We start from the raw sequence: 18,741 nt of genomic DNA on the forward strand, positions 1-18,741 counted from the left end.
ACATGTTATATTATTATTATTAACTATATAACATAAACATGTTATATTATTATTATTATTCACTATATAACAACATAAACATGCTATATTATTAACTATATAACAACATAAACATGTTATATTATTATTATTAACTATATAACATAAACATGTTATATTATTATTAACTATATAACAACATAAACATGTTATATTTTTATTATTAACTATATAACAACATAAACATGCTATATTATTATTATTAACTATATAACATAAACATGCTATATTATTATTAACTATATAACAACATAAACATGTTATATTATATTATTAACTATATAACAACATAAACATGCTATACTATTATTATTAACTATATAACAACATAAACATGTTATAATATTAACTATATAACAACATAAACATGCTATATTATTATTAACTATATAACAACATAAACATGTTATATTATTATTATTAACTATATAACAACATAAACATGTTATATTATTAACTATATAAAAACATAAACATGCTATCCTATTATTAACTATATAACAACAAACATGCTATATTTGTCATGTTCTGTGTTCTGCTCTGCTGCCCTCTGTCGTTTATTTGTTGCAGCACATCCCTGAACATGACCCAGACCTAATTACACACACCTGCAGCTCATTACCACCGGCCTACTTAAGCTCCAGCCAAACTCCAGACCGGTGCCAGATTGTACTCCTTGACTCCTGGACAACCTGCTCCCTGTACCGCCTTGTCCGGCTCCCTGCTCCTTACCCTGCTCTCTGGCTCCCCGCTTACCTGAACTTACCTGCTAGTCTTTTTGTGATCTTCTCCTGTAAGGTTTGCCTACAGTGTATTTTTGTTATTTCTAGTTTTGTCCTAACAGCCTTTTGCTGTTAGTGTTTTTTGTTATTGACTTTTTCCCTTGCTGGATCTTCCTTATTTGTACTTTGTATTTTTGTTTTGGACTCTTTTTCTCATTAAATTATTCTTTTGTACTTTCTGCCTCTCTTGTCTGCATTTGGGATCCTAAACTACTCGCCGTGTTCCACGGCCGCGCATGACAGAACAATCTGGCCAGAACATGGATCCCGCAGACATGGAACAATTCCGAAAAGTCCTGACACACCAAGGACACATGGTTGGAAGCCATGAGAAGTCGCTCCAAGGGATCCTGGAAGCCATTTCTGTTCTCTCCGCTAACATGGAAGCATTAAATCAACGACTGGGATGTTCCGCTCCGATTCCGCCACCAGAGGTCGGTACAACCACTACCATGAGTGATTCCGCTGCTGCCACAGCTGCAAGCACACCTGCGGCTCATCAATCTCGTGAGCCTCTTATCCCTCACCCTCCTCGCTTCTCTGGTGACTCTGATTCCTGTAACCAGTTTTTACATCAATGCTCGTTAGTTTTTGATCAACAGTCAACAACTGTCAGGCTCTACAACACCTGCACCACCTGAACCATGTTGTAGACACTATGCTTTCTTTACACTGTTCTCTTTACTTGTCTTGCTGCTGTAACAAGTAAATTTCCCCGCTGTGGGATAAATAAAGTACATACAACAACAACAACAACAACAACCTACGTCTTACTCCTCTGATCAAGCTGAAGTAGCCTTCATAATGAGCTTGCTTGCGGGTAGAGCTGCCACTTGGGCCCTGGCCATAAGTACCTCTATGCCCGCAATCCGTACCTCCTTACCATTATTTTTAGAGGAGATAAGAAGGGTGTTTCATCACCCTATCCGGGGTTTAGAGGCCACCAATCGCCTGTTGGACTTAAAACAAAGAGGGCAATCTGTGGCTGATTTTTCCATTGACTTCCGTGTGCTCGCGGCAGCAAGCGGATATCCCGATACCGTGCTCCGTGGTATCTTCCGGAGGTCTCTTAATGCCCGCATTAAGGATGAGCTAATAGCCAAGGATAATACTACATCGCTTGATGACTTGATAAATTTAGCGATTTGTTTGGACAACCGAGTAAAGGAGAGAATCAGGGACTATGCAGAGGAGGGATACCAGGTTCATACACCGATACCACATCCGGCCACGGAGCAGAGGATTACTCACCCCATCAAAGTAGATGGTGATACGGAGGTTCCTATGCAGCTGGGAGGGCGACGACTAGCCGCCGAGGAGAGAGCCCGTTGCCGTCGCCTGAACCTGTGCCTGTATTGCGGTAACCCAGGTCATCGGCTTCTTCAATGCCCCATCCGTCCAGTTCGTCGCCAAGGGTCGACTCCAGGAGCACTATCGGCACAACTATCGCGATCCAGTATCGATCCTCCCGTCACCAGCAGCCAGTCTTCAGCTGGGATTTGTGAGTACCCCCAGGAAGTGATCGACACAAGCAATGAGTCCCTGAGACGTCTCCAGGTCAAGGGGATTATTACAGGAGGGGGCAGAAATGTGACTGTAACCGCGCTAGTTGACTCCGGTGCAGATGACTGCTTTTTGGACACGTCATTCGTTGAGAGACATAATATCCCGGTGATTAAGCTATCCTCTCCGAAGGAGGTTCTGTCTTTAGATGGACGTCGTCTAGCAGTAGTCACGTATCAGACCGAACCTCTTTCTCTGCAATTGTCGGGTAATCACTCAGAGAAGATTAGCTTCTTTATTATGCCTTCCCAAGCAGCTCCACTAGTGTTAGGGTTACCGTGGCTCAAGCTCCACAATCCTGCCGTGGACTGGACTAAGATGAACATAGTCAACTGGAGTACATTCTGCCACGCTAATTGCCTTAGGTCAGCCATCTCCGAGGTTTCCGTTAACCCACTTCCTGTAGAGGAGATTAACCTCACCAATGTGCCTGAAGAATATCATTATTTGAAACAAGTGTTTAGTAAGGATCGTGCACAGACACTCCCACCTCATAGACCGTATGATTGCTCGATAGAATTACTAGCCATCACCACATTACCCAGCGCTAAACTCTATAATATTTCTGGGCCGGAACAAAAGGCTCTTAAGGACTATATCTCCGCTTCGCTAGCTTCCGGTCTCATCCGACCTTCTTCCTCTCCTCTCGGAGCCGGTTTCTTTTTTGTTGCCAAGAAGGACAAGTCCTTGCGCCCCTGTATCGACTATCGGGGTTTGAACAGTATCACGGTGCGTAATAGTTATTCGCTCCCTCTCATGGACTCTGCCTTTTCCGCTCTCCATTCGGCACGGATCTTTTCTAAACTTGACCTTCGTAATGCCTACCACTTAGCGCGCATTAAGGATGGAGACGAGTGGAAGACCGCGTTTAACACTCCGCTGGGGCACTTTGAGTACCTTGTCATGCCTTTCGGTCTTACTAACGCCCCAGCGGTGTTCCAGAATCTGATTAACGACGTTCTAAGCGATATGATTAATCTGTTTTGCTTCGTGTATCTTGATGATATTCTGATTTTCTCTAGGAATCTACAAGAACACACCACGCATGTCAAACTCGTTCTTCAACGCCTCTTTGAAAATAGGTTGTATGTTAAAGCTGAGAAATGTGATTTCCACGCCACATCAGTGCCGTTCCTGGGGTACATCATGGAGAAGGGTCAATTACGTGCCGATCCCGCCAAGATTCAGGCGGTGGTCGAATGGCCAACTCCTAAATCAAGGAAGCACTTACAGAGGTTCCTAGGGTTCGCCAACTTCTACAGGCGATTTATCCGCAATTTCAGCAGTAAGGCAGGACCCCTGACTAGGCTTACATCTCTTAAGGTTCCGTTTGTTTGGACCCCAGAGGCAGAGACGGCTTTCTGTAATCTGAAATCGTTATTCACATCAGCACCTGTGCTCGTTCATCTTGATCCTAACCTGCAATTTTTTGTAGAGGTCGACGCATCGGATACGGGAGTGGGAGCCGTCCTGTCCCAGCGATCCTCGGTCGACCAGAGGCTGCACCCCTGCGCCTTCTTCTCTCGTCGCCTCACACAGGCTGAGAGCAACTATGATGTGGGTAACAGAGAGCTGCTGGCCATCGTTCTGGCGCTGCGGGAGTGACGTCATTGGCTGGAGGGTGCTACACTTCCGTTCATAGTCATCACTGACCATAAGAACTTGTCCTACATCCGCACCGCTCAAAGACTCAATTCTCGACAAGCCCGCTGGTCATTATTCCTCACCCGTTTCAATTTTTCAATCACTTACAGACCCGGTTCACGCAATGTCAAGCCCGATGCCCTATCAAGAGTCTTCAGCCCCACGGAGGAGGGAAAGGCACCAGAGACTATCATACCTGTGGCTCGAGTGTTGGGTGCACTCCAGTGGGAGGTGGAGAGGAAGGTGTCGGAAGCAACAGATGGGAAGACCAGAGGATCTCAGGTCAGAGGTACTACAATGGGGTCACACGTCTAAGGTAACCTGCCACCCGGGACTCAAACGGACGTTATACGCACTGGCGCAAAGATTCTGGTGGCCTTCTATGGCGGCGGACGTCAAGGAGTTCGTCGCGGCCTGCTCTGTCTGTGCCAGGAGTAAGTCTTCAAACCGACCACCAGCCGGCCTGCTCCAACCATTACCCATCCCCGCCCGGCCCTGGTCACACATATCCTTGGACTTCATTACCGGTTTACCTGCCTCTAGGGGGAACACGACAGTATTGAACATTGTGGACCGGTTTTCAAAGATGGCTCATTTCATTGCACTACCTGGACTACCTACGTCCCTGGACACAGCTCGTCTGCTGGTGAGACACATTTTTCGTATTCACGGCATTCCCATGAACATCGTCTCAGACAGGGGCCCCCATTTCACGTCCAGAGTCTGGAAGGCATTCTGCAAGATGCTGGGGGCCTCGGTCAGTCTTTCTTCCGGTCACCATCCCCAGACCAACGGCCAGACAGAGCGGGCCAACCAGGACCTGGAGGCTGCCCTACGTTGCGTTTGTCACCGGCATCCATCTTCCTGGGCCCCCCACCTCCCCTGGGTGGAGTAGGCACACAACACGCTTGTCAGCTCTGCCACAGGTATGTCACCCTTTAAGGTCGCTTACGGATATCAGCCCCCACTGTTCCCTTCGCAGGAGGCGGAAGTTGCAGTGCCATCCGTGCAGGTTCATCTACGCCGAGCCCGGAGGATTTGGAGAGAGACAGTCGCTGCACTAGGCCGCACGGCGGCACGAAATCGACGGCTGGCTGACCGTCACAGGATCCCAGCTCCCACTTATCAGGTTGGCGATGAGGTCTGGTTGTCATCCAAGGACTTACCTTTAGCAGGGACGAATAGGAAGCTGGCGCCCAGATTTGTGGGTCCCTACACTGTGGACTCCATCATCAGCCCCTCCTCCGTGAGACTCAAACTGCCATCCAATCTCAAAGTACACCCAGTGTTCCACGTCTCCTGTCTCAAGCCTGTATCTACCAGTCACCTGTGCCCTCCGGCCGAGGCTCCGCCCCCGCCGCGCTTGATCGATGGCCACCCAGCCTACACTGTGAAGGCCATCTTGGACTCCCGAAGGAGGGGCAGAGGGTTCCAGTATCTGGTCGACTGGGAAGGTTATGGTCCTGAGGAGCGTTCCTGGATCTCCCGCTCCCTTATCTTGGATCCGTCCCTCGTTAGCGACTTCCACCGTCTCCATCCTGACAAGCCAGGTAAGCCACCAGGCGGCGCCTTATAAGAGGGGGGCATACTGTCATGTTCTGTGTTCTGCTCTGCTGCCCTCTGTCGTTTATTTGTTGCAGCACATCCCTGAACATGACCCAGACCTAATTACACACACCTGTGTATTTTTTTTTATCATGGCGCCTGACAGGTTTCCTCAACCCAGTTGGGCCCCGCCCATGGAGCGGTGGTTGGGGACCCCTGGATTAGAGCATCCTTAATGCTCCACAATGTGTGCGTGTGTACAGTATACACATGCACATGTATTTAGTCCACATTACTCATGCATTTATTCCAGTCAAGAATGATTACTGACGTCATCACGTGAAAACAGGAATTGCCACAAACAAGCAGCAAGTGAAGGTCTTATCATGAAGGTCTGGCAAAGCATCACCAGAAAGGACGTCTGTCACGTCTGTGGTCTCCACACACGCACACAGTCTAAGTGAATACGTTTGTGCTGATGAGAAATAAGCTTTCAACATAAAACGATGTCTCACACACAAACACTCAAGTCATTGCTGGCTGGTTTTTCCAGGACAAAAAGCAGAGTTCGAAAAGAAAAATAGAAAAGTATGGCTTTCTAAAATATCCATTTTCATGTGGGCGTAGCCTTTGTCACGTTGTCCAAATACTCGTGAGCCCCGAAAACAATTGTAAATGTTACTTACACAATCTACACTGCTGTTGCCCAAATGGACCTTCGTGTGCTGTTAGCAGCGTCACCAAACCACCCATTATTATTACTATGATTAACTACATTGATGATCCACCCCCCCCTCCCCGTGTGCACGCAACAACCCATCAGTCATACAGGACTTCCTGGTGTTACCATGTTTGTTGCATGTGCACGCCCTCCTGTCGATTATTCGTACTGTAGAAAAGGAAAGAGACAACAAGGAACATGCAGTTGTAAGAAGACCTGGGAGGAGGAATGCACACTCCAACAATACATGGGTGGAAGATCATGGAAGAACAACGTGTAGGTGCACAACTTGACCTTTTTTCCCTTCATGATGTCTCCCACTGTGAGGCAGCTCAGATCATGTTGGAACGTGTGAAGGATGAGCTCCTATGAAATGGACAGTGATAACTAAACAGTGTAGTGCTGTCATGATTGACACTTCCTCATCCCAATAAGTAAGTCTCTCCCTCCCTTGCAACGCCCCTTCCAGTGTGCAAGACAAGCACAAGTATAAGTGTTTTTTATGACGCTTTCTTGTATGTCATCTTTTTATTCCTACTTTCACTCAGAGTCAACTTAAAACGCCACGGAGGACCTCCTGTGTTTGTAAAAGGAACAAAGTGATATTGAAGGAGACATTGGCTAGAAAAGAATAAGAACACAAAGGAAGATGGGTTCTTCTACTTGATAGTGTACACACTCTACCATGTGTCAGCTTCTTTTATTGAAGATGAACTGGTGTGGCCATCTTTGTTTGACAAAGCAACTCGACCGCTACACAGGAAGGAGAAGCTCAAAGATTCCAACAAGGACAAATGACGCACAGCACAGCACAGCACAGCACAGCACAGCACAGCACAGCACGACAATACAGAAATATAAAAACACTATACATGTACGACTGATGTAAACGTGCATGCTGCAAGCAGCTGGCCGGACCGAGACGAGAGGAACACCTTAACTGATCCCACTTGCAATATTATTGCCAACACAGCCAAAAAAGCTGACGTAGCCACAAAACGCTAACAGAGTGACAAATGCTAACAGAGCGGCAAATGCTAACAGAGCGGCTACAGAGTGGCTAATGCTAACAGAGCATCAAACGCTAACAGAGCGGCAAATGCTAACAGAGCGGCTAATGCTAACAGAGTGGCTAATGCTAACAAGAGTGAAAAATGCTAACAGAGCATCAAACGCTAACAGAGCGGCAAATGCTAACAGAGCAACAAAGGCACTGAGGAGGCATCATTCTGGCCGAAACTAAGACAGGAAAAGACAAAAGAACATACAATCAACACGCTTCTTGCTCATCACAAGCTGCCTTGACAAGCATGGACAGTGACATGGACATGGACGTGGACGTGGACGTGGACGATGAGGCCAACACATTCCAAAACAAGAACCGGCAGGGCAGAATGAGAATACAGGAGGTCCTGGTGTGACGATGTTTCACGTCATGTGGTTTTGTTTTACAACATTTCATGGGTACAACACTCTCCCATAAATTCTTAACATGGCGATCATTACAATGACAAAAGCAAAAAGACAACAAGTCACGTGCACACGGCAGAGGAATGCGTAGGCGGAAGAATGCAAAGTGGTGAGAGAGGCCAATGTCACTTTTGTTCTTTGTAGTTGACTGTTGTCCCATCACGAAGTCTCCCAAAAGCATGAGGCAGACTCTTGTGATGGTAGTGTGTCAAAGAAAGGAAAAGTGAAATGGGACATGGTAAAACGCTGAGCGGGTGGAGGAATGAACATTGGTCGCTTGCCTGCTCAAAGCTGCTATGCTGCGAGCGTCATGAAAGATAGCGATGGTGTGGTTGGATGTGTGAAGGATGAGCTCCTATGAAATGGACAGTGATAACTAAACAGTGTAGTGCTGTCATGATTGACACCACCTCCTCATAAGCCTTCTCTCTCTCTCTTGCAACAAGTTGTTTTGTTTTATGATGGTTGTTTCATTTCACCTTTGGATGAGCGTATTCCATACGTCCTCCACGTGTGACGCCCATGTGCTGCGTGACTTAGGAGCTCATTAAGCCGTCATGTGGGTACAAACTCAAGTTGCAAGGCTGGAGACTGAGGACCTCCTGTAGCTTGAGGTCATGTCCACACCAACATGGATGTTTTCAAAAAGGCACGTTTCATGAAAAAAAATGCCTGTCCGTTCTCCGGCTGTCATGTTAATTTTGTCCAATCAGAAGGCTGAAAAAGCAAGCACAGCTGACTCGGAAAGAACTCAATCGCTGGTGTTGTGTTCAAGTGAAAAAAACGTATCCTGACACAAAGCAGCACTTTCACTCTGGAATCCTGGAAGGACAAAAAGCCCAAAGGAACACCGACATGGAAGCTTATGCCTTTTGAAAATGTCCTTGCTAGTGTGGACATAAAAAGCAGGGAGTGAGCAAGGTGTCTTCCTGTCCAATCAGCTCTTTCACATCAAGCGAAGGCGGCTGTGTACAAACATATCGTTAGCATCGTTATCTTCAAGGAAAAGTGCACTTTCTTTGCAATCGTTATGTGAGATGTCTTCTGCGTTCTACAGACTTAAAAAGAGGCAGCTAATGAAGGCACGTCATGGGACTCAACTAAAACACCAACAAAAGGACTGTGGATGACGGGTAACACCTTTTCTTGAATGGCTTGATAGATATTTACATTTAGAATTAAATTAAATTACATTTCAGTACCTCAGGTTGGATGGGGGTTATGTGGTGGAGCTGCCTCGCCGTTCCAAATATCTGCTCCAGGAAAAAAACAACATGGCGAATTTTACGTTTGACAAATCTGCAAAATGCATTGTTGCCTGAGAGAGGAGTTCTGTTACAATCTAACAACACAACCACTCACACTTGCGTCTGTCGCACAAAGTCAGCAAAATGTTGATCCCTGCTGCAAAGCTCGATGATCCTCAGTCGCTCCTGGATCTCCTGCAGCAGGTGAAAGGTCAGCAAGACAAGTGGTAAGCTGGTAAGCTGAGCAGATCATCTGTGTCCAAATGTCCACAGCAACATGAATGTCTTTTGATGCCTTTCAAACTCCACCGCTACGCTGTGCATTGTTTAACCGCGGAGTGGAGAAAACATCACGCTAGTGTGGACGTCACGATATCTGGCAACACGAGTGGAGAAGTGTACGCAAACTCTCAAAATGACACCGGTGCCAACATAAATGGTAGTAACCATTGTAGTAATAAATGGTAGTAACCGCTATGAACGTAATGGCACTGAAAATAAGGCAAAGTCACTTCCACACACATTTCTCCGTTGCTTTCCACACCATCCATCCATCCATCCATCCATCCATCCATCCATCCATCCATCCATCCATGCCGCTTCTCCTCATTAGGGTGCATGCTAGAGCCTATCCCAGCTGTCAATGAGCCAATGGCAGGGCACATATAGACAAACACTCACATTCATACCTATGGACCATTTAGAGTCTCCAATGAAGCTAACATGCATGTTTTTGGAATGTGGGAGGAAACCGGAGCACCCAGAAACCCCCCCTCCCCTACACACACACACGGCAACACAAAAAACAAGCTGTGGATCTACTTGTATCTCACACAGTTCATGTTCTGAATCTGTTTACTTTCATGCAAACTTCCTCCCTTTATTTGGGTCGTCCCTCACTACATTGTAGTTGATGGCGGTTCCGTGGTTGACTACGGCCCGTTAGTCAAAAATGAATCAATCCAAGTGAAATGTGGTATTGTGGTCACTAGGCTACATTAGCTGACATGACCTTCACACCGCATCCATCCATCCTATCACTTGGTTATCCTTCCATTTATATTATGAAGTATTTTCATGATTATTCTGTTCTACAGTACCCGCACCAAAAAGGTATTGTTTTTGCCGTGAAGGTTATGGTTTCCTTTCCCCCAAAGTAGTGGTTCTGGCTCAGTTTGAGCATTGGCGCCATTTTAAAACTACAGATTTGAAAGCGGTACGGGAACACATGTGAACGACACCCAACGCTGCACATGAACATGAAATGAGAAAAGATTCGCACTTCCTTGGTGAGCGCCGTGTTCTGGTAGATGTGTTGCACCTCGTCGCTGCCGAGCTGGTGCGAGGAGGCGGTGGGGCTGCTGTACTGGGGGAGGTTGTCGTCATAGCGCCGGTAATACTGGGTGGTGACCGGGTCGCTCTCAAACATGGGGTTGAATTTGGTTGCGCGTTCCAGCGTCGCCATGCTGTCGCCTCGTCTGTAACACACAACGTTTCCAAGGTGAACACGTGTTGGTGAGTACAACAGAGGCAGACTGACCACCATACTAACCTCAGCGGATCCTCCGTGTCCTCGCTGTCATACTGCTCTCGAAGAGTCCTGGCCAGGAAAAAGATGATGCCGGCCGCCACAACCAGGAAACCCGCCACTGAGGCGATGGCGATGCCAACCACCAGTGGCTCAGAGACGTACTCTTCGCAGTGCTCACCACGATACCACCAGTTCTCACCTACACGACATCTGCACGGACCAACAACGTCTAGGTCACACCCCTCACCACTTGCTGACTGTCATGTTTCTTCATAGTACACATCGCAACGTGTACTCACCTTTGAGGACATTAGCTAGGGTTGGCAATCGAGTATAACGGGTACTGGGACAAACGTCGCGATTTGCTCAGGATCGTTCATTTTGTGAAATTTCAATGCCTACGTTGGGCATAATGAAGAAGAAACCAGCAAACAAATGCTACTTGATACTGCCAACATGCCGGCCAACTTAAATACAGTCAAACCTGTCTGAGCGGCCACCTTTATAGAACGGCCACCTGCCTATAGCAGCCACTGAAAAATCCCCCGCAGCAAATGCACATGTTATAGACCCTGTGTATAGCAGTCACCTGTCCAACGCGGCCAGCGGCCACCCATTTTGTCTCCCTTGGTCAATATCTGACCGCATATAGCGGCCAAATTACCGACTCAAGTAGAAGCTTCATGCACGAAAAAGTTTTGTTTTTCAATCAATGAAGCCGTCGTGTGTAGACTTTAATTACTGAGTCCTAGCTCAGTCACAATCATTCACAAGATCCACACAAACTGTCAGTTGTTCCACATAAAAAAGCCGTCTTCTTTTGAGCTTGCTATTTTCTGGTCAAACATGTAACTTTAAGAGCATTTGCACCAAAACATTACCGCAAAGTATGCTGGGAACAGGACGTGCTCCCAGCGACGCTACAATAAAAAAAAAACATACGCTAGCATGCATGCGGCAGCGGGAGCAAAACTGAGTTGGGTTGTACTTAATTGAAGTATTTTAGAATGTACTCACGTTATTTTTCATCAATCCTCATCCACAAATCCATCAAAGTCCTCATCTTCTGTATTCGACACAAACAAAGCCGTCTTCTTTTCCGTTCGCTACTAGTCTGTTAACTTGTCAGTGTTATTCAGCTCCGAAGCAAAGAAGGAAACTTCTCCTGTTGCTTCTGCCAACTTTATTTCTTGAACGCGGCCACCAGACAGCAGCTCAGAACACACACACATCTCTCAGCATCGTCTCTCCTTCCTGCTTGCCCACAAGGCAAAGGTTAAACAAGCCCCGCTACATAGCTGTCCAGCCAATGCCTGTAAGAAATGACACCGTTTATTTCCTGGTGTGCACTGGTCAATACTGTAATGCCGCTTGTTGTGGGGAAGGAGAGACTCACGTCGCCGATGCACTTTAATGGCTTTATTAACAGCGGAGAACACTGCAGGACTTTACATCCACGCCAACATAAACACACTTCCCAACTCTCTCCAAACTCACAGCTAGCACTGAGCCTAGCTGTCCTGCTCGGGACGCCCACCGTCACTTCCCGTCACTTCCTGATGAACTAAAGCTGTAATGACACTCTGCCGTATAAAAAGTAAAATATTAAAAACAAGCGTAAGACATTACTAGCACAGCTTTGTTCTGTGGGTGGTGGATATATTCTATCAGTTATTATTAAGCCTCTAGCTTCCTTTTAGTAAGTAAAAACCTTGGCTATGATTGCACTACATTGTCATGTAGACCTACAAAGTACACTTGGAAGAACAAGAGGTGAATAAATGTATTGCAACTGATGTGAAACTGATGAGGAGTAGATTAAATAAGCTTTGCTTCTTCCTACTCCTTTTTGGACATGCAAAATTGTGAATTGTACTATGTGATGTGCTACTGTTTGACTCATGCATGTTCAGGATGAATTAAAACCATAAACCATGATAATAACAAGCCTAGTAGTGCTGTCCAACTTTTATCCGCAGTCCGCAGTGACCTCTACTGGTCAACATTATTATTTTTTTTTGTTTCCCTTTTTTTCCCCTCTACTGGTCAACATTCAAACTGGACGCCAACCTGTCTATAGAGCCCACCTGTCTATAGCAGCCACTTTTATAGACTCCCTCTAGTGGCCGCTATGGACAAGTTTGACTGTATCAGCTAACCCAAGGCTGTGTACTTCCATGATGTGAACGCTAGCTTCAGCCAGGAAGCTGACCACCCCAGACCCGTGTTAAGGGTCACTCCATTCACCGTGGTTGTTTACCACGTGCGTTATAAGGAGCACTAAATTACGTCAGCAAAGTCAAAAATGTCACGTGCTATTGGTGGGTGAGTTGCAGATGATCTGCTGTGAGTGCTTGTACAATTTGGAACAGGTGCAAAAGGAAAAATGAGCTTTAAAGCCGTGGAGTTGGAGGTTTTGGTGGAGGGTGCAAAGAAACACACCGGTGAACTCCAGCAGAAACATTAGCATAATAATGCTATGTTAGTCCATTCTCTCATTCCATATGCATGTTTTACACTGCAACGGCCGTCCATCCCTTTTCTATAGCGCTTGTCCTCCACACAGATGTTCCAATGGAGACACACTCCCAACATGTCCTGGACATGGACTACTCCACCATAACATGCATGAGCTGATCATCGTCATGTCAACATGTGGAAACTTGAGCTACTTACACATGAATTTACATGCATGTCCAGCTGAGACACACACAAAAATACACAATCCATTCATCCTTCTTTTATAGCAGCTCATCACTTCCCGTACATTAAAGCAATTTCTGCGATATAGGATTTAATGTTAATAAATGGAATATTTTCATAGCTAGAGCTCAGAAAGCTTGTTTATGACCTTCTAAATACACTTTTTAACACGAGTGGAGCCCTCTGGACATGAAATAACACCCCGATAGTCACCTTTACGCTCCCATTATTCATCGTTTACAACACAATGCAACCCTTTTGCTGCAGGGACTCAAGATGGACACTAGCTAGTAAAACTAGTAAACTTGATGGGGCAAATGTTACTCTTAAATATTTTTTTGGTCATTAAAAGTATACAGTATGTCAAAAAATACCGTTGTGAATATGTCACTGTGTTGGCTTTGGCTGCACGGTTCCAGGAACGTGTTCTGGTCCTGACGCCGCTCCCAAGATGGCGTCAGTTCAGAAAACTCATCAGGGGGGTGTCAGAATCACCACTTCATTTCACATTTGTTCACTTATCTAACAGCGGTATGACAAATATGTTATACTTAATGGGTCCTTTCATGTTCTTATTGTTTTCTCTACCTTTTTTTGGTGGCATGGGCCTGCAGCCCAATCGAACACCCGCAATCAGACTTAACTGGTCGAGCGACAGCGGTTATCAAATTACTGTATCAAGTCCGGTTTTCGGCTTTTGTGCTCAGCGTGCGTTCACATGAAAGGGGGTGTTTGACGTCATATTATTTGCCAGCGTACTTTACAAGAAATAAGTACGTCACTATTACGGAGCCTTATGAGGAGTTCCCAAAACATCATGACTGCTAGAAGCAACACTGTCGCCTCCAATACAGCGAGGGAGGACTGCTGGCATGGCGCCGTGCAGCGTGTGAATGCCAAGTTAACACTGGTGGTTCAAAAAACTATACTAGTCTTTTCATTCAGCAACACTCAACATTGCACAGCTCTGACATATTAACACTCATCTATTGAAAAAATACATACACTGGAGCAACAACTTTGGTTTTTGATGTTAAAAGTTCATGAAATATTTTAACCTGCTGCACCTCATTGTGACCACTAGATGGCAGTGTTTTGCTTGTGACGTGTTTTTACATTTTTGTCCGTTTTCTAATAAAACAAGTGTTTTAATGCGGTTGATTAATGCCACAGAGTGTTTATTCCTCCAGCAAATATTGTAATATAAGAAGACTAACAGGCTCAGTGCTCACGCAAGGACTCCTGTCACATTTACATGTGCCAACATGAATTATCCATTTCATTTCTGGGGCTCGTGTGAGCATATCTAGCGTATTCCTTCGGCTGAAAATCTGTCTCGCTTGTAGATGGATAATATCATCAGAGAATGCTCTTTTTATTTACTTTTCCCTCATGTCCCCTCGGAAACCTCGTGGGTTGTCAATAAACGCTGATGCCATCTCCGAAAGAGCTGAACAGTCAAACAGCGCCACTTGCAGGGATAGTTTAGATGTTTTCACATGAAGCTGTATGACACCCCCACCAGCAGTGGACTATTTCAACAGTGGACCCCCCCCCTTGGTCTCACGAGTCCAGTTCTGGTCGGAGACCCGTGGCCAGGACCGTAGTTCTGCTGTGTCATTTAATTCAAGAGTTTGGCTTCTCAAAACAATATGCGCCGAAAAGAGTAACACATTTGCATCATAAAAATGCCTCCTCAAAACATCTGACCTCCCAAATCACTCAGCGTTATATTTGTCTGCTGCCGTATCCCTGTGCACTGTCGCCTCTCCATTCTTGTGTATGTGATGAAGACGCTCACATCTTCTTCCACGACGGAGTGCCGCGGCCATCTTGTTTACGTGTGTGTTCACCAGCGGAAGAAGATGCGGGTGTCTTTAGCACATTTCCCAGCCGGTGATCATAGCATACAGTTGGGCTTTTTGGTGTGATTTCACATTCACAGTGAGGGACCGGAAGTGTTTATCATACAGTGACGGCTGGGAAAGGCTATCGTAATATTTCTGCAGTGAAGTAGCTGAGAAAAGCAGTGGTTTATTGTTTGTTCCAAAAGAAAGATTGGGAATAGAAAACATGCTGAAGAAAAAACACACTCTGCTTTCCTAGTCTGACCTGCAAATGGCGCCTTTGCCAGCGATGACGTCACATTTGCCGTCGTTGAGGCAGAAGTCTTCTTGCACGTCACAGACGCTCTGGCACGGCAGACCGTCCACGCTCAGGTATCCGGCGTCGCACACACACTCGGCCTCGCCGGACCAGCCGTTGACCATACATTGTGAGAAGGCGTTGCACGCCTGGAACTTACAGGGGTCTGCCTTGTCACCTGCGCAAATGAAACACAAAACCATGCTTAGCGTCGTCCGTCATGTGGCGTGCCCTAAAATATCTTTTCAAGTCAGGTAGGAGCAGGCAGGAAGCGAGTGACGTGTGACAGAGACTTCACCAAGATGATCAGCGTCAGTCGCTCACGTTCCTCCCAGACGGATTAGCAGAGCTTGACCCCCCCGACCCTCGTCCATAGAACCTTACACGCTTATGGAATTAACGACAGTACGCAATCATGATCCAACATGCAAGCACTCAGGTGGAATTCAACCTGATGGCTTTTGGTTCGAGACCCACAAACAGACCAAAATCAACAACTTTACTTTTGACTTTGCTTCCTGTGTAAAGTAAATATTAAAACGTTCTTCATTACAATTTAGCATCCATTTTCTACAACGCTTGTCCTCATTAGGGTCACGGCTGTGCTGGAGCCTATCCCAGCTGGTGGTCCAGCCAATGGAGTTCTTATCCTGACCTTTTTTTCTGCCAAACCGTGCAAAGAAACCCCACACGTCACCACAAAAGATGCATCTCAGTGGCGCTTGTGGTAACATTCCCTGTAACCATGGCAACATAGAAAATGCACCAACCCTAACCCTAAACCTCAACACAGTTTCTCAAGTGCTGCACAATAGATGATGACAAGTTAGAAGAGATGTCATGTTATGTGCTGTAAATGGTAAATGGTCTTTCTTTTCCGCCCCAAGGCACTCAAAGAGCTTTGACGCTGCTAGCACATTTACCTACTGATGACGCAGCATCAAGAGCAACCGGTGAGTGCAGTATCTTACCCAAGGACACTTCGACACAATCACGGGACCCGCAAACTTCAGGTTGGGAAACGACCACTCTACCACCTGAGCCATGCCACACTGTAAGCTTTCATCTGCAAACAAGTCATCAAGATGGTTTTGGTCTTACCGGATTCCACATCAAGGGAGTACTTGTCGATGGCGAGGTTCATGGTCTGATAGGCCGTGTTGGCAAAGTCCTCAAGGATGAGGAAGACAACGTTGGCAACGCCTCTGGAAACCGGTTTGTCAAACCTCATACGGCTGTTGACCACAATACTGCCATTTCTGAAGTTGAGGATCTCCAGGTTCTGGAAGTTGTTTAGGTTGGACTGCAGGTGTGGCACGAGCTGAAATAAAGCCAGGCCAAAGTAACACATAACACGTTATTCTTGTCTCAGCTTCTTACTCTGCATCCTGCTCACCAGTTGTAGAAATCGTTGCTCGAGTGCTTTGTATTCAGGGGAACTCTTGTTAAAGAGGTCCATGGAGAATGCCATGTTGGTCACTCGGAGTCTGAAAAAGACTGTCAGGGCTTGGACCGGCCTGGTTGGCAGTGCCACTGCATCCAATTCTGGGCCCTGCACCCCACTGGAGAAACCACTGCTGTCGCCTTCTGTCACTACTCCTCCGTACTGGAAGACGTCAAGGCTGACATCGATACCCGGCACATCAGAGAAGTTACTTTTCATGGGCTGGATTTTGGTTGATTCTGTACTTTCTGGCGCTTGAAACACTTGTAATTTTGTGCTGGAATCTTTGTCCAACGAGGAACTTTTTGTTTCGCTGACTTTGAAAGACAGTGTGCTGGATGGACCGTGATCGTGATTTGGGTGCTCTGGGTGAAGCAAGTCCTCATCTTCAGGCGCGGAATCGGATACTCGCGTGAAGGGCGAGTCTTTCTCAGGAGAGAGGGCAAAGGGGTTGGGGTCTGAACCAAGAGAAGAGGAAGTGATGACAGGAGCAGAGGCGGTCGTCGTAACCGCAAAGATTTCATCCACAACCAGGTCATCTTCGACGGTCCCAGCTATTGGCATTGTTGGCTCAGAAAACCCGAGTTGCTCCTCTATCACCTCAACCTCATTGTGGTGGATTTCTGGAAGTGGTAAATTTGGTTCGTCAAATAGATCCTCCTCGTGAGGCCACTGCGCTGTGATGGCATCAAAGTGTGATTCTTCGGCTGGATGTGCTTGTGTAGTGTCGTCAGGTCGCAGAGTTTCAATGACTGGCTCCTCATGATTCCGGGTCTGCGACTGGGGAGCAGTCGTAGCTGCCGCCATATTGTGATGTGTCTGAGTCCAATGAAATTCCTCATACACTTCCACTGTCTGCATAGACAACTCAACGGTTAAGGTGCCTTTGGGTGAAAATACAGGTGCATGAGTGGTGGAGAAGTGAGGGTCAGTGCTGATGTGTGGTGTGAATAAAACCTGATCTAAGAACGGGTCCCCCATGCTTCCGTCTGCCTTGTAGTCCTCTAATGTGGAAAGTGTTTGTAAAGGTGTAGCAGGGGTAGACTGGAAAGCCATGCCACGATCCTTTTCATTGCTTAGTAACTGAACAAGAGAATCCTGTTCATCCTGGACTCCATCCTCCTCCTCCCCCTCCTCCAGATCTGGTGGTGGCAGGACCTCAAGATGGCTTTCACCATAAAGGCTTGCTGCCATTTCCCAAGATTGGAGATGCACTTCCTGCCCATCTCCTGAGAAACCAGAGCCAGATCCATCATCTGCTGTGAACTTATGGCTTGTCTGGCTTTTGAGTGGAGGTGAAGCGCTGGTGGAGTCATGGTCCTCCTGGAAGGGCTTGTTTCCAGCACTCCCTAGAAAGCCCTCTTTGTCAACACTTCTGTCAGCTGTCAATGAAAGCCACACACAGACAGAACATTAGACCATCAGCGGAACATTGCACCAATCTACAGACGGCAAGTGGTTGTGACACTGGGCGACAACATGGAAGCCAAGCAGATGAACAACTCACAGTTTGATGTGCTTGGCAGAAAGCTTGTTGGGAAAGAAGTACTCTCATCAACCGTGAAGACGTCGTTTTCGCTCACCGCTTCACTCTTGGTACCTTTCCACGGGTCGAAGAGGAGATCATCTTTCTTCCGAAAAACTTCACTGCTTTCCATCCCCTGACTTGGTGCATCCGGTGGCCTCTCTGCAGCTAGAACATTATCCTGTCCACGATGATTAGCATGCATTGATCAGCAATGACGACCATTGATGACCAATAGCTTTTGTTGACAACTCACCATGTTGTCAAAGGTGTCGACCGGTCGGCTAGTAGGATTCCCCGAAGGCAACAAATTCTCACCTGAAGGGCACAGAAGACAAACGTGACAATGTGAGTCTGCTCTTGTCTTTGTGAGAAATAAAAA

General features: G+C 46.6%; 1 protein-coding gene across 3 annotated transcripts in view; it reads right to left on the bottom strand.

Annotated features, from left to right (window-relative positions):
* Positions 1-5,879: 5,879 nt before the first annotated feature.
* Positions 5,880-18,741, bottom strand: part of LOC129184775 (interphotoreceptor matrix proteoglycan 2-like) — a 34,784-nt gene continuing 21,922 nt past the window's right edge. For 2 of the 3 annotated variants that reach the window (XM_054781076.1, XM_054781068.1), the window contains exons 13-22: positions 18,616-18,677; positions 18,342-18,540; positions 16,787-18,216; positions 16,492-16,711; positions 15,358-15,568; positions 10,564-10,752; positions 10,294-10,489; positions 9,127-9,206; positions 8,967-9,017; positions 5,881-8,729 (exon numbers count right to left, since the gene is read on the bottom strand). In XM_054781076.1, coding sequence (XP_054637051.1) covers positions 8,984-9,017; positions 9,127-9,206; positions 10,294-10,489; positions 10,564-10,752; positions 15,358-15,568; positions 16,492-16,711; positions 16,787-18,216; positions 18,342-18,540; positions 18,616-18,677 — 2,621 coding nt within the window. In that variant the 3' untranslated portion in view covers positions 5,881-8,729; positions 8,967-8,983. Of the gene's footprint in view, positions 8,730-8,966; positions 9,018-9,126; positions 9,207-10,293; positions 10,490-10,563; positions 10,753-15,357; positions 15,569-16,491; positions 16,712-16,786; positions 18,217-18,341; positions 18,541-18,615; positions 18,678-18,741 lie in introns of all 3 variants that reach the window. The other variant, XM_054781086.1, reaches the window with a different exon arrangement.

Source organism: Dunckerocampus dactyliophorus, chromosome 1, assembly GCF_027744805.1.
Source record: "Dunckerocampus dactyliophorus isolate RoL2022-P2 chromosome 1, RoL_Ddac_1.1, whole genome shotgun sequence".
Lineage (NCBI taxonomy): Eukaryota > Metazoa > Chordata > Actinopteri > Syngnathiformes > Syngnathidae > Dunckerocampus > Dunckerocampus dactyliophorus.